The 15719-nt window shown below is 42.5% G+C and overlaps 1 protein-coding gene across 1 annotated transcript in view; it reads right to left on the minus strand.

Moving 5' to 3' along the window:
• Positions 1-11977: 11977 nt before the first annotated feature.
• The window catches only part of chsy3 (chondroitin sulfate synthase 3), a 93038-nt gene continuing 89296 nt past the window's right edge, over positions 11978-15719 (minus strand). Inside the window, exon 3 of the mRNA XM_084693220.1 lies at positions 11978-14392. Within this exon, the coding sequence (XP_084549346.1) occupies positions 12821-14392 (1572 nt within the window). The 3' untranslated portion in view covers positions 11978-12820. The remainder of the gene's footprint in view (positions 14393-15719) is intronic.

Below are 15719 nucleotides of genomic sequence, written 5' to 3' on the forward strand. Positions count from 1 at the left end.
GCAGACATACCTGGCTCCATGGATTTCAAGGACAGAAAACAAATCTGTTGTTTTCTTTTCCTCAATATTGGGAATAGTATGCTGCACTTAAGACCAACAAAGCAATTTTAGATCTTGATCCTTTCATGTGTGACAGTCCCTTGTGGATTGGAGGATGTCTGCAACATGCATCTATCAAGCCGAAGGTAAGAAATCCAGTAATTCTCCAAAAACAAAGTCATGTTACAAAAGTACTGGTACATTACCACACAAAAGTGAAATACCAAGGGCGGCAAATTTACAGAGGGAGCAGTCAGTGTCGCTGGCCTGTGGATTGTTGCTGGCAAGAGGCTGATAAGTTAAAGGGGTGATTGACTGGGTTTGGGGGTATTTCACACTGTTCCTTAAGATCTCTGAATAGGGTATGTAACATTGGTTGGGCTGAAAATGGCCCAGGTGTTGTTCTATGCCCCCTGATACATCCAGTGAAATTTTCCCAGAAAAAAACGCTAGGTTTTCTCCTTTTATGGTATGCTCATGAATATATAGATCAGCTGCGCGCTAATTGGTTGGTTTACAACGAGTGAAGCTGCGGAGCAAAGACGCAATACGGCCACAACACTCACTGAAACAACGAAGGTGGAGATTTTAAATAAAAACGTACAAATGCATCTATTGTGTCTACACAACACATTCAACAGAGATTTCATTTCAAGTGATTACATTAGTTTTTTCCACTTCTGTTGTCGAAGCAAACAGGATCGCCTTAGGTGGGTAACGTTAGCACTACAGTTTAGCAAACAAATTACCGTGATTCAACTCAGCTTTAGTTAGCTCTAGCTATCTTTCTGAAAAATAGATCTGGACAAACATGCATCTTGAATTGTAGATTTACATGACAACACAGGTTATTTATTTGAATGAAACACAGTCAGGAACATGAAATAAAAATAAACTAGGCCTAGGTGTTTTCGCTATTTAGCTGTTCTTGCATTCCTTGCAAATCAGCGTTAATAAAAAGCAGATGAGCTACAGTCTAACTAACAGTGACTAGACGGGCATGGCTGATGTTTGTCTATACCGTAGCGTAGAAGATCCCTGTGCAGTTCGACCCTCAACATATTTGCGCAAACCATTTCACCAAGGACGGTTTTGAAAACCTGGGACAATGTAAAGCAGGATTTGCTATATGAAGCTGTAAAAGAGGTGCGTATACTTTGAAAATAGTTCACTTTTGATATACTTTTAAGAAGAATACTTAGAAAATATTTTTGATATATAATATTTTTGTTAGAAAATACTTTTGATATACTTTTAGGTATGCTTTGAAAATATTTCACTTTTGATATACTTTTAGGTATGCTTTGAAAATATGTCACTTTTGATATACTTTTAGGTATGCTTTGAAAATATTTCACTTTTGATATACTTTTAGGTATGCTTTGAAAATATTTCACTTTTGATATACTTTTAAGAAGTATGCTTAGAAAATAATTCACTTTTGATATACTATTAAGTATGCTTTGAAAATAGTTCACTTTTGATATGCTTCTAAGAAGTATGCTTAGAAACAGAAAATGATATACATTTCTTCTGGAATGGATGTACGTTTTCTATTATTATACAGCAAAAACAGTAAAAATACTTTTTAAGTACATTACAGGTAACATTTTTTAGATCCATATTGTATATTCTAATTATTCATGTCTAGGAAAATCTATTATGCATTGCACATTGAATCTTTTTTGGTACTGAAGCTGTAACCTTAAATACTGCCTAAACATTTTGAAGCCCCCTTATTCTCAGGGGGTCTACTGTAGAAATGATTATGGGTGCAACTTCCGGTGAGTAGCGGAAGTTGCGGTTTGCTATACGTTAGTCCCAGCCAGCCGTCAACAGTGATTCTTTCGAAAGTAATTTCAACTGTAATTTAACTAAAACTGGTTTGTTTTTAAACACTTGTTGTCATTTGATTGTTATTATCATTGTTATAAAATGTCATTGCAGAGCTCTGGTAGGCTACCTGTTGCGCTGTTTGCGGCTTTACTAGCTAACAACCAGATTTAGCTAAATCTGTGGCTTCAACGACAGTGTGTTGAACACACACCCACAACAAAAAGGGATTGTTCTTGTGACAAACGGTACAGTTTCCTTCGCCTGCGACAGATGAGGATTACAGAAGAATGTAGCTGAAAAACCTAGCCTTGAAGAGACCACCCAAAACACTATCGTATGTGTACTCATTTCATTTTGTGGACAAAAAGCCAGGAGTCAGATGGCTGAGCGGTGAGGGAGTCGGGCTAGCAATCACAAGGTTGCCGGATCGATTTCCCGCCGTGCCGAATAACGTTGTGTCCTTGGGCAAGGCACTTCACCCTACTTGCCTCGGGGGGAATGTCCCTGTACTTACTGTAAGTCGCTCTGGATAAGAGCGTCTGCTAAATGACTGAATGTAACCACACCACACTGAATACAACCAGTCAGAATGCTCTCTATAGTGCATCTGTAAAGGTTAGTGAGGATGACTGAGTCCATAACAAACTTCTTCAGTCTCTTCATGAAGAAGAGGCGCTTACGGGCCGATTTGACCACCTTGTCCGTGTGAACAGACCAGGTGAGGTCGTTGCTGATGTTCACCCCGAGGAACTTGAAGCAGCTGACCTTCTCCACTTCAGATCCATTGATGAGTAGGGGTGCATGCTCCTCCTCCTGCCGCACAGTCGTAGGTGAACAAGGAGAACAGGAGAGGGCTGAGCACACAGCCCTGGGGGGTGCCTGTGTTGGTGATCAGTACAGATGAGGTGCGGTCACCGATTCTCACCACCTGTGGCCTCCCCGTCAGGAAGTGGAAGATCCACTTGCAGAGGGAAGTGCTTAGTCCTAGGTCCACAAGCTTGGAGATCAGTCTGGAGGGGATGATGGTGTTAAATGCTGAGTTGTAGTCAATGAACAGCATCCTCACATACGTATTCCCCTTGTCCAATTGTTTGCTGAATGCTAGTTTCCTCAAGGATCACAATGACTCTTGCTTAGAGACTTGTGGCTCTTGTTGGTTAGTGGTAACTGATTTAAATTGTTGTACTCGCTGCATTTTTACTGTTGCTTGCTTTTTCTACAGGTACACTTGCACTTATAGCGATTCATGTTGTTTAATTGTAACTTGCTTAACTACATGTTCTTATGGTTCTTCCCTTTGGCACTTATTTTCGGTTGTTCACAATATGTGCTTCAAGTTTTGGCTACCCGCAATGTTTTAGGGCTATCTTGTTGTCATTATCAGTGACCTATGCACTTTGTAAAGCTCTCTCTTGGAAGTTGCTTAGGATAAAAGCGTCTGCTAAATGAATAGATGTAAAATGTATGTTTGCCAACCAGATTGTGAGTGTGGAGCGAACAAATCCGGATTCCCTGGTTATCGTACTCTGCGACTTTAAAAAGGGTAATCTCAGCCACAAACACCCCCAAATACAGACAATTCATCAAATGCCCAACCAGAGAAGGGAAACACTCTGGATCACTGCTACACTCCGGTCAGTAATGCCTACCACGCCGTCTGTCGGGCAGCACTGGGTCACTCTGACCATGCCATCCCCCTGATTCCTGCATATAATTAGGATCCCCCCGTCAGGGATAGGCTTTAAGGTGTCACCCCCTGAAGTACTGCAAAGTTCACCTTGATATGTGAAAATATGACGGAATGAGAGCTGTTTGAGCTTGGACCAAATCTGACGAGAAACGTCTTATTTTATTATTCAGTTACTGAACATGACAAGGTTTAGGTCTGGGAATGGCTCAATCAGATGAGAGGTTGTGCTGGTAAATGAAGGGTTGCAGGTTCAACACCAGGCATATGCATTTGTTTTTTTTTTTTTTTTACAAAACAGTTTCTAGTCTTCTAGGTAATCCCAGTGTAACTATCTATAATGTCAATTTTACAATATTTTGCCATTTTGAATGAGGAATCCGCTATTGCTGCTTGCAGCTATATTTTTTACATATATTTAAAATATATTCTACCATATTCTACCAGCTGTCGTCTCACCTGGTCAGCAGTCAGGCACACAGCAGAGGTTACGGGTGGGGGAGAGGGGGTCATGAGTCTGAAGAGGGCCGTTAGCCTGATGGAGGGAGCAGAGTACTCAGAGGAGCTTGAGGACCAACAGCAGCTGAGCTAGAGGGGGGATGAGCAGGAGCCGGTGTGTCTGGCCCTGTCCAAGCTGCCTTCAACTCCTCTGCTGCCAGTCGGTCTGAAGCCAGTGATGCTCTTTTTGCCGCTCCAGAACTCTCTCATGTTGTTCTGTTGAAGTTTCCGCTCCAGCTTCCTCCTGTACTTCTCCTTGGCCTCCCTGATTTTCACCTTCAGGTCTGCCTGGATGGCCCTCACCTCCTCCCGATTACCATCAGTAAAGGCCCTCCTCTTGGCATTCAGGTTGCTCTTGATGTATTTTGTTACCCACGGTTTGTTTTTGGACAATGGACCATCTTAGTTGGGACATTGCAGTCCACACAGAAGTTAATGTAGCCAGTGATGCACTCAGTGAGCCCATCAATGTCCTCTCCATGAAGCTCACAGAGTACCTCCCAGTTTGTCACCTCAAAACATTCCTGCAGTGTCTCATAGACCTCCCCGACCATCTCCTCACTGTCCTTGTGGTCGCAGGCTGCCTTTTAACCAGATGCACATAGCAGGGTTTGAGGTATACCAGGTTGTGGTCTGACTTACCCGGGGGGGGGGGGGGGGAAGAGCTGTATGCATCCTTAACGTTGGCATACAGCAGTGTCCAGTGTCCTCTCCCCTCTAGTAGGACAATTCACATACTGAGTGAAATTAGTCAGTGTTGTTGAAACACGGACATGGTTGAAGTCACCTGAGATTAATATGAGTGCACTTGGGTGTTTAGTCTGGAGTGCTATGGTGCTGTGAATGGCGTTGCATTCAACAGAAACATTTAAAAAAACTAATGTCTGAAACTGGCCTGGTCAAATATGATGGTACCCCTAGAAAAGATTGAAAATAATTTGACCATAGGGACATGTTAAACTAAGGTGTGTCCTTTAATTTGCATCACAGGTGTCTTCAAACTTGTAATTAGTCAGTCTGCCTATTTTAAAGGGTGAAAACCCACTGTGCGGTTTGGTATCATGGGATGTACCACACTGAAAATGGACCACAGAAAGCTACAGAGAGAGTTGCCGCAGGAGATTAGAAAGACAATTACAAGCATGTTAAAGGTAAAGGCTATAAGACCATCTCCAAGCAGCTTGATGTTCCTGTGACTACAGTTGCACATATTATTCAGAAGTTTAAGGTCCACTGGACTGTAGCAAACCACCCTGGATGTGGCCGCAAGAGGAAAATTGATGACAAAATGAAGAGACGGAAAATACAAATGGTAACCAAAGAGCCCAGAACAACTTCCATATAGATTAGAGGTGAACTCCAAGGTGAAGGTACATCAGTGTCAGATCGCACCATCCGTCGCTGTTTGACCCAAAGTGGACTTCATGGAAGACGACCGAGGAGGACTCCCCTATTGAAAGGGGACATTGGACTTTTCTGAAGTGGCCTTCTATGAGCCCTGATCTAAATCCTATTGAACATCTGTGGAAGGCACTGAAACATGCAGACTGGAAAAGGCACCCTTCAAACCTGAGACAGCTGGAGCAGTTTGCTCACAAGGAGTGGCCCAAAACACCTGTCGACAGGTGCAGAAGTGTCATTGAGAGTTACAGAAATCGTGTGATTGCAGTGATTGACTAAAAAAGGTTGTGCAACAAAATATTAAGTTAAAGGGGCAATTGACTGCAAAACCGATTTTACCTTGTCATAGTTGAATAACGATAGTTCGGTGGGTAAAATGAACATACCGTGAATATCAAAGTCCCTTGACACCTCTTTCCTATTCAAATCCCTAAAAGACAAAATTTGTCTGTAAAACGCTAGCTTTTCAACAAAGCTACCGGTCCTACGTAGGACCGGGGACCGCCCTTTTTGGCTCTGGTCTGTATCTTTGTCACGCCCCAGAATGTACATCCAGACCAGCCCGAGGTAGCGTCTATCTCCGATACTAGTTTAGCTGCGCGCTGCTCTGTGTAGGCTACTTATAAGGAATTACAAAGAAGAACGTTTTGAATTATAACAAGGATATTGAACCTGGACCACGGTCGTAAATGCTGTGTTCCAGGCTGTACAGGGAAGGCTAACACTCACAGTCTTCCCAAGGAGCCAGACATTCAACAGGCATGGCTGCTGTTGTTTATGAGAAGATCCCGGCGAAGTTCGACAGTCAATCATTAATTTGCTCTGAACATTTCACCCAAGACAGTTTTGACAACCTTGGACAATTTCAAGCAGGATTTGCTAGGAAGCTGAACCTGGAAAGGGGTGCTGTTCCGACCGTATGCTCATTGCAACCGCAAGCTATAAGGACAGTATGATATTGTGCTAACAGTTATTAGCAATGCTAACGTTTCCTGTATATAGCATACCAGGTAAAATGCTAAATACGTTTCTACACACATCAAATGACTCTAGCTAGACTAGCTGTAGTCGGCATAAGAAGGGAAGCTTCCGAAAAATTGCCAGAAAACGAACAGCAGTCTGGCTAATTGCTAACGCCTGTCTAGATAATTTATTTGAAAGAACTGGAGAAAGGCAGGTGCTAGATACAGGATACGTTAGCATTGCTAGTAACTGTTACTAGTAACACCTAGAATGTAGGCATGTAAACAAGTTTAGCTTGCTAACGCAAGAGCATTGGTAGAATGTGTGAAATTTAGCCTTGTCTATTGGCAATGGGGCTAACGTTGCTTCATGTTCCTGACTGTGTAAATAAATAACCTGTGTAATGTAAATCTACAATTCACGATGCATGTTTGTCCAGATCTTTGTCATGTTATTTTTGAGCAAGATATCTAGAGCTAGCTAACTGAAGCCGAGTAGAATCACGATATGGTTTGGTTGCTAAGCTGTAGCCTAACGTTCTACCCACCTAAGTCAATCCAGTTTGCTTCAACAACAGAAGTGGAAACAAGTAATGTTATCATTTCAAATGATATATAGTCAATCTGTTGAAAACAGTGTTGTGTAGACACAATAGATTTATTTGCGCGTTTTTATTTCAAGTCTCCAACTTCAGTGTTTCAGCGAGTGCTGCTGTTGGCCGTGTTGCGTTTTTGTTCCCCAGCTTCACTCGTTGATAACCAACCAATCAGCGAGCAGCTTATCTAAATATTAATGAGCATACCATAAAAGGAGAAAAGCTAGTGTTTTTTCCCAGGAACATTTCAGAGGATCTGTCAGGGGGCATAGAACAGCACCCGGGCCATTTTCAACACAACCAATGCTACACACCCTATTCGGAGACCTTGAAGAACAGTCTGAAATACCCCAAAAAAACAGTCAATTGCCCCTTTAAAGGTACCATCATTTTTGACCAGGCCAGTTTCATTCGTTTCTTTTTTTTTTATAATTCTGTTGAACCACAAATCAAAAGCAATGTCTGATTTTCATTTGCAAATTTTCAAAAAAAAAAAATCTTTAACGGGAGGGTACCAGTAATTTTGTCCACGTGTGTATTTGTGACCAATGGATTATTGGAGAAGAAGCAGAAGCAGAAAAGAAAGATAGGAAGGAGAAGAGAAGAAGCAGGAAATAAAAGCGATAGCAAAGAGAAGAAGCAGGAAAGACTTGAAAGAAAAGAAAGATAGCAAAGATAAAAGAATAAACAGAAAAGAAAGGTAGGTAACGTGTGTCAGTATGAGAGTTTTTTCCTATACAGGAGGATCAAGAAAAGATGGATATAGAAATTGTAAATCTGCAATGGTTTAAGGTAAATATATGTACATATGTCTATGCATGTGGCAAATATGCATGTGCCTATACATGGCAATTTATAGAATTCATCAACATTATTAAGACATTTTAAACTACTTTTGAATTTAATTTCTGACTGTACCAAAATAAACGTGTATTTGCATAAGCCAAACATCCGGCAACTCCGAAAGAGGGAGAGGACCACAAGGAAGTGGACCCAGGAGGCCATGGCGCAGGCCCAAGAAGAGGTGAAAGCAGGAAGGCTCAATCTGCGGCAGGCAGCCCAGGAGTTTGGGGTCCCCAAAACCAGCCTGAGTGACCGAGTCAGTGGAAGGGTGTCCTCTGATTGTGTCCCGGGTCAGAGGACTCTCCTCACCCCTGCAGATGAGGATTCCCCGGTGGAGTACCTCTTGTACTCTGCCAGTCATGGGTTTCCACTGACGAAGCCTCAGGTCCTGGCCAACGCTCTGGCCATCTACAACCTCCGCCAACAGGCAGCCCCCAAGACTGGGCTTGGCCAGACGTGGTGGGTCAACTTCAGGGAGCGGCACCACCATCGCCTGACTTCCTGGACCCCAGACATCATTGACCGTGGGAGGGCATCCTGCGCCAAGAGGGGGCCAATAGAGGAGTATTTTAAGCTCCTCACCACCACCCTGGAGGAGCACGGGTTGAGGGAGAAACCCCGTCAATTTAACAACTGTGACGAGACGGGGTTTCAGCTGGATGCTACCAGAAGGAAGGTCATTGTGCCCCGGGGGACTAAATTGGGCGTGTCTGCCATTTTAGAATTATTCATGTATGTGTTCCCATCGTATTTAAAACAAAATATTTCACAAAGAGGTTTGTTAATGTAACTGTATACATCTTACTCATACTGGTTAATCAGCAAACAATATATCCAAAGTCGCTGTTGTAAAACTAGCCTTTTTTGCACAAACTTCTGATGAAGGGAAGTAGCGTAGAAACTTTAAAAACACCAACATTTAGCAGATATTGTTGATATTATTGCAAGTATTTTAATTTTATTATAGTTCCTATGTAATGTAGCTCCATAATTTTCCCAGGAATAACTATTAAAGCGTATTTCAGAAGAAACGCTCAAACGGGTTTGTCCTCCCTACTTAGCCTACTAAGAGGTACTGTGACCATTCTAGTTCTGATTTAACCCATAGAGTCAAATTCCAGCATATTTGGTTAATGTTAATACACTGTTCAGTTTACCCCTCTTCCTATAAACCAAGCAGAATAGTTTTGGTTGTTGGCCAATATTAAACCCCCAAGGCCTATGGTAAACTCATTTGATTTATGCCAAAAAAAAGGTCACAAAATGAAACCAAAACATTCTCTTTGTTTTCATATACTATGATTATGGGATACCTGTGGTTTAGCCAGCTACTTAAATTATTTCAAAACACTATATTTTGTGACAATTTTGCGATTAAAAAATGTCAAATTTCTGGACTTTCCCTTCTAATTATTAATGAATTACGTAGGTTACCCATTTGGGTTTCAAAGAGGTGAGTCTCACCTAAAGGTGAGGAATTTGCATGCCTGAAAGATGTTCGATTGTAAATGAACCAATTAAAACCATGATATTTTGACCGGAAAAAGTCCCTAATGCAGCAGGTTCCAGAGAGAGTTTATCGTAATAATCGCATTGTTAATTTTTGGACAGAACTGAGGGTTTGGAGAAGCAAACCTACCACATGATGGAAATAAATGACAGCCACCATGGACTCATTGAAAATGACAAAGAAAAACCGTCTGAGGAGTGCCCATGGTGGCATAACCTGGAGGAGTTATCCACGTCATTTTAATCATTGAGCAGACGCTCTTATCCAGAGCGACTTACATTAAGTACAGGGACATTCCCCCCGAGGCAAGTAGGGTGAAGTGCCTTGCCCAGGGACACAACGTTATTTTGGTACGGCCGGGAATCAAACTGGCAACCTTATAATTAATAGCCAATTCCCTAACTGCTCAGCCATCTGACTCCCGTGCAATGCAACGCAAACTTTTTTGGCCATTTGCAGTTATTTCATATTACATTTTCAACCTCTAATCTCAGAAAACCCTTTAATCACCGTTAATCAATAAGGTCATTTTGTTTTTATTGAAAGTAACTATTTTCTATATGGATCTCCGATTGTATTAAATGGTTTAAAGTGGAACTGAACTGATTAATGAAGTACGGCTCATATTATTATTAAAATAAAATCACAAAACTTTATCTGACAACTAAAAGAGCAAAATGTTCCATTTGTTAATAAAAACGTTTTAAACTTTACTATTTATTTAACTAATGGGCGCGGCCATCTTTGAATCGTCATGTCTGTGACGTCATGCGAATGGTTAGGTACTGTGACTGCCGGCTGCTAGCAGTCATCAAGATAGACATTGGTAGATTTTCAGGGAGAACAGAGGTATAAATGGCTTAAACGAACCAGCTAAAACAAGGTGGAAAGTAGGATCTTACTGGCTGGTTGTACAAACACATTTTACAAGACAGAAGGCATTCACTATCATGTCCTACCCAAGCGGCAACCAGTTTTACGAAAATGGCTTGTAGCTATACAGCGCCAAAGCCCGCCAGTTGCCCCCGGATTCAGCGTTTGCAGTAGCCTGACGTTGTCATACTCATAAATCTAGTCAGAATATGAGTCTGAAAACTCTCCGTTGGGCTGTGACTACGGGCGTGTTTCAACCGAATTCGTAAAACAAATGCCTCTTCGCTCAATTGGATAGACCTACAACCAATCAGAGCAACGTAATATGTTGTTTGTTGAAAACAAATTCAACCCAAGGGCTCTTTCGTGACGTTGTTGATTACGTTACTGTTGATCATCTGTCCATCATCGTATAAAACCCGCCCTGGCAATTTCATTGGTCCGTCCCGATCCTGGTTTTATGTAGTTGTTCCCAATACGAGACCCTCCAGACCCAACTTCCCGACCAATTTTTTTTGTGGGTGCGGAGAAGTTGGGCTGGCAGCCAGGCTACGTTTGCAGGGATCACTTTACAGAAGTGGTTTATATTTATAAACCTGTTAAATACGCTAACGTTAATACACACCCTGGTGTTTTTGACATAGCTACGTTAGCTAGCTCTACAGTAGTTCCTAAATTCACATCTGATTGTAGCCAAAGCTAGCTCCATTACGTAACGTTTCCTACACTGTAGTTTGTTTAACCTCGCAGCGAACAAGTTATCAACTCAACCAGTGAGCATGTTTCACACAACTTGAAGGGGCTACTAGTAACTGAAACTTAGGCTACCAGCTATGCGTAGGGCGCTTCAAACTTATTGTCAGATGCACAGAGCAACAGAGGGTCAGACCCAGCGTAGGTTACACATATGATAAGCTAACATAAAAGGTCTTTCTCCTCACACAGCATGGGAAAGAACCTGTGCTCAATGATGAACGATCATTTTGGTGGACCACCAACACCCAGGTCATGCAGGTCTGCCGCTTTGATCAGATCGATCCTGTCTGTTGGCATTGTCTGCAGTTACGACAAGTAGCTAGCTATAAGTACATCACTCGGTGTTGTTCAACTTGTCAGTGTTGGCTAACTATGTTAATCTTCCGACAAAAACACATATTCTGCAACATATGGGACAACTGCGGTCCTGCGGGAACATAATTACGTATTGGTTTGGAAGCATACGCCATAGGATGAACAGGGATAGGTATGATGGGTCGATTTTCTTCAATTTTTTATGCAGTTTGACGGGTTGAAATTGAGAGCAACCATTCTCGTGACGTCAGATGTGTACGTCATTTAAACATGGCGGCGCCCAGTTTTTTTAAAGTACATAATTTAGACACTAGAGATTTTGATTATTTATAGAATATGGCATACAGTTGTATGTTATATATTTAAGTCATTAAAAGTATATACTATTATAATATCACTGTGTCTAATCGCAGTTCAGTTCCACTTTAAAAAAGGTTTTTTGAACATCACCAGCTAAAAAGTAACTCGTACTCTTTTGAGTAATTTTTACTTTTACCCATTTTCAGTTCTCTTTCCACCACTGATTATTAGGCTACTTGACTAATGTGTGATTGCTACAGAAAGCATACAAAAGTACTGTAATTACTTATTGGCACAAAATTATTTGGTTTTAAGACAACAACAAAAAAACACAGAATCCAGAAAAGTAAAGTATGCATTTTAAAATTTGTTTTATTATAAATAATCAATTTGAGTATATCTTAATTGTTCTTGCCAGCAAACTGAACAACTGTAAAGCCACAAAGCGACAATAATGGAGACAAAATGCATTTGATAATTAAAGCATAGTCACAGACAGAAGAAAAAGCATGTAGGTCCCGGCAATGAGATTAAGAACACAGTGAATATTGGACGGTATCCAGTACCTTAAAACCATGTAAATATTTTGACAAGAAAATAAGATACAATCATCAAAAGTATTCACACGTTTTCTTAAAAAAATACGGTGGATGAAGTACTTTCAGTTCTTTGTATAAATTAGAAAACTAGTTTACAGTCTGTTCCACATTGGGATTTTTAAAGCACATGTGTGGTACTTTCAGAACACATTGTTAATAGCATTATTGTCATCACGTTTCATCATTATTTTCAATATTATCTCTACGTTGTTCTCTGGTGTTGTTGTTACTGTCCTTTTCACAGTAGGTAATGTGCACTCCACTCAGCCGACACAACAGAAGGCTGAACGGCACATTCATTGGACATGGCCAGGCTATAAAATGTGCGGTCCTGAGGCATACATGTGGATTTCATGATAACTGAAATAAAAACAAATGAACCACATCACAGCTCTCAACAAGCCACGATTGAAGGCCAGCACAATGACGGTCTCCTTTGGAAGACGCTTTTGATATTTTTTTTTAGAATGCCCAAAAAATAATAATCAGGGGAACAAAAGAAAGTACCATTGAACACCCACTATTTTGTTTGTTCTTACTCCCACTTCTGCAGTCATGCAGAACTGAGGTAACCTCTGCTGGAGGAGTCAAGTAGAACTTGAATGTCATGAGGAAGTTCTATTGTACCCAACTCCTAAGTTTTTCTCCAGCCAAAGTCCTGCTAGCTGCATTGCTGATGCATAAGTACTTGCTTTAGACCCACGGCACATTTTGTATTGCTTAGGCTCAAGGCTTGTGTCGCATTGAACGGGGTGATAAAGGTGTACAATTCCAGGTTCCTGACTGCGGAACACTTTTAAACCAGAGTTGATCACTTTTGTGAACAGGTCTACATCTTCCAAACCCCAGCCTTGGATTGACGTATCAAAACCACCAGCTTTTTGCAAGTCACTTTTAAATATGCAGGTTATTCCAAAGCCATAATCCCTCCAGAAACCGCTTTTCTTGGTGAAGACAAAGTTGCTATCGTCAGGTGTGTTTCCAGCATAGACAATTTTGGGATCAAATTGACTGAAGACAACAGGAAAGTAGGCCTGCTGTCCTTTTATGGCATTTTCCCTACAGCGCTGTAAGGCATCTATACTGAAGACTAGGTCCACATCACAGAAGAACAGAAGAGTGTCGTTATCGAGCTGCGAGGAGCCCAGCTCCAGAGCCAGCCCCCGGGAAAAGTAGCCCGTCATGGGGATGATGGACAAGTCTGCTTTAGGATATTTCTTACGGTACTCCTTGATCAGGTCTAGTTGCTTCTCCCTGTCCTGGTTGCTGTCATTGTCCATCAGAATGATAGCCATCTTGACATTCTGGTTCGGAATGAGGCAAGTCTTTTCAAAGTTATCCATGAAGCGGACAAAGATGTCGTACCTGCCAGTCAGAGGGACCAGGATATTGACTGTCTTTTTGCTGTTTTCCAGCATCTCCCTGGTAGATTCAGAGAACTGGAAAGGTGAGAAGATCTTGAGGGAATTGGAGAGGAAAGAGAAGGACTGGGATTCAGTGTTGATGGCCTCAACCAGCTCAGAGATGTCCAACTCTTCAGGTTCACTGAAGAAAGGCCTGCTGAAAGACTGCTGGAGATAAGCATGTCGTCGAACAGGCATTGTCACCTTGCGTCCCTTATGTTTCTTATACAAGAGCAGTAAGTCCAAGATATATTCAGCTCCATGTATTGGGTCCACCCTGCGGTAGCCATACTGGATCTCCTTGAAGTCAATAACACGACCGCGGGCTTTGGAATTCTCATTGATCATCTCCATGACCTGGAGCACTGTGTCTTCCAGAGCAGCCCGAAGCAGGCTCCCAAGGCCCTGACGAGGCATTTGGTTCTCCCCAGTTGAGTACAGATGGCGGCCTGTGAGAAAGTCCCACTCAATTACATCACCCCTCTCTGCTGGCTGATAACGTGTGTAGGAAGGTGGGGCTCCCAACTGCTGGTCCTCCCATTGTACTTCTGTGTTGCTGAGATGGCTCATGGTCAGGCCTTCGCGGTGCAGTAGGATGGTGCGGTAGCGAAGTCTGGAAATCTCTCGACTCAGCATGTAGCTGTGCAGTCGGTACTGGTAAGCAGGCCTCTTGTTGGGGTGGAGTGTAATGGCATTATGGATCTTGCTACTATGGATCTCTTGGATGAAGCCTTTCTTGTTGTGCTCATAATTCTCATAGAACAACTGCTGCATCTGCGGAAAAAGTAAACAACACAGTGGTCAGCTCAATGTAAATGGGAATGTTTCAGTGTGCAAATGAGTGTCAATTAATATAAAAGGATAACTGATCTCTCTGAAAAGGACACTTTTGCATCAAAGCTGCTGTTTGACATTTCATATTTGGGACTTTGTAATCAAATTGGGTGTGCTTGCCTTTGACAAGGCTCAACCCACCAGGCACACCAGGGCCGCTAGCCGACTTTGTGGAGGACATACTCATCAGCGTCCTCCCCAATGATAGACCCCCGCTGATAATCCTTGGGGACTTAACCATCCACCTCGAAGGAACACAGGCCGTCGACTTCATGTCTCCTGACATCCTTCGACTGGACGCAGCTGAACATACCGGCAACCCACAAGGCAAGCAAACAGCTCAACCTCATCCTGACACGTAACTGTATCACTGACTTAAACTTTGTAACCCCACTACACATTTCTGATCACTTCTTTATCCATTTCTCTGACTCTCTCCCTCCAACTCCTACTACCTCCCCTCCCCTCGTAACTTTCCGCCGCAATGTCCGCTCCCTATCCCCCTCCAATTTCTCCTCCATTGTATCATCCTCCCTCCCATTGACAAGTTCACGTCACACCCCACTGACACTGCCACCAACACCCTGTTATCCACATTAACTGCATCACTTGAGACTCTGTCCCCTGTCAACCAGTCCTGCACGATCTTCTCCCTCCTGCCTGTAGCTCACGGATGTTATACGTGAAGAACAATCCATTCTTCGAGCAGCTGAGAGGACATGGTGCAAGTCCAAAGACAGTCTGGACCTTGATAAGTATCACTCCCTCCTTAAATCCTTCTCTGCCCGCATAACTGGTGCTAAAACCCACTACTTCCTGAACAAAATTAACTCTACCTCAAACCCCTCTCAAACTTTCTCCTACCTTCTATCTCCCCCTTGACAGCAGACGACTTCTCCTTCTTTGAGAAAAAAGTCGTCAACATTAGCAGTCGGTTCCCTGAACCCAAATTTCACCCTCTATGACTGACCCAACTAAATGTCTAAACTCTTTCTCTCCCCTTTCCGAGGCAGAGATCTCTGACCCCATTCTCTCTCATCGCCCCACCTCCTGTACCCTTGATCCAGTCCCCTCCCCTCTCTTTTAAACCATCATAACTTATATTCTCCATGTCCTTAACTCTTCTCTTACTTCCGGCACTTTCCCCTCTGCCTTCAAACGGGCCACAGATAACCCTCTAATAAAAAAAACCTGCCTTATCCCAGCCGTCCTCCAGAACTACAGTATCACTGCTACCCTTCTTTTCAAAAACAATCTAACACGCTGT

Source organism: Hypomesus nipponensis, chromosome 27 (assembly GCF_054491055.1).
Source record: "Hypomesus nipponensis isolate SF chromosome 27, ASM5449105v1, whole genome shotgun sequence".
Lineage (NCBI taxonomy): Eukaryota > Metazoa > Chordata > Actinopteri > Osmeriformes > Osmeridae > Hypomesus > Hypomesus nipponensis.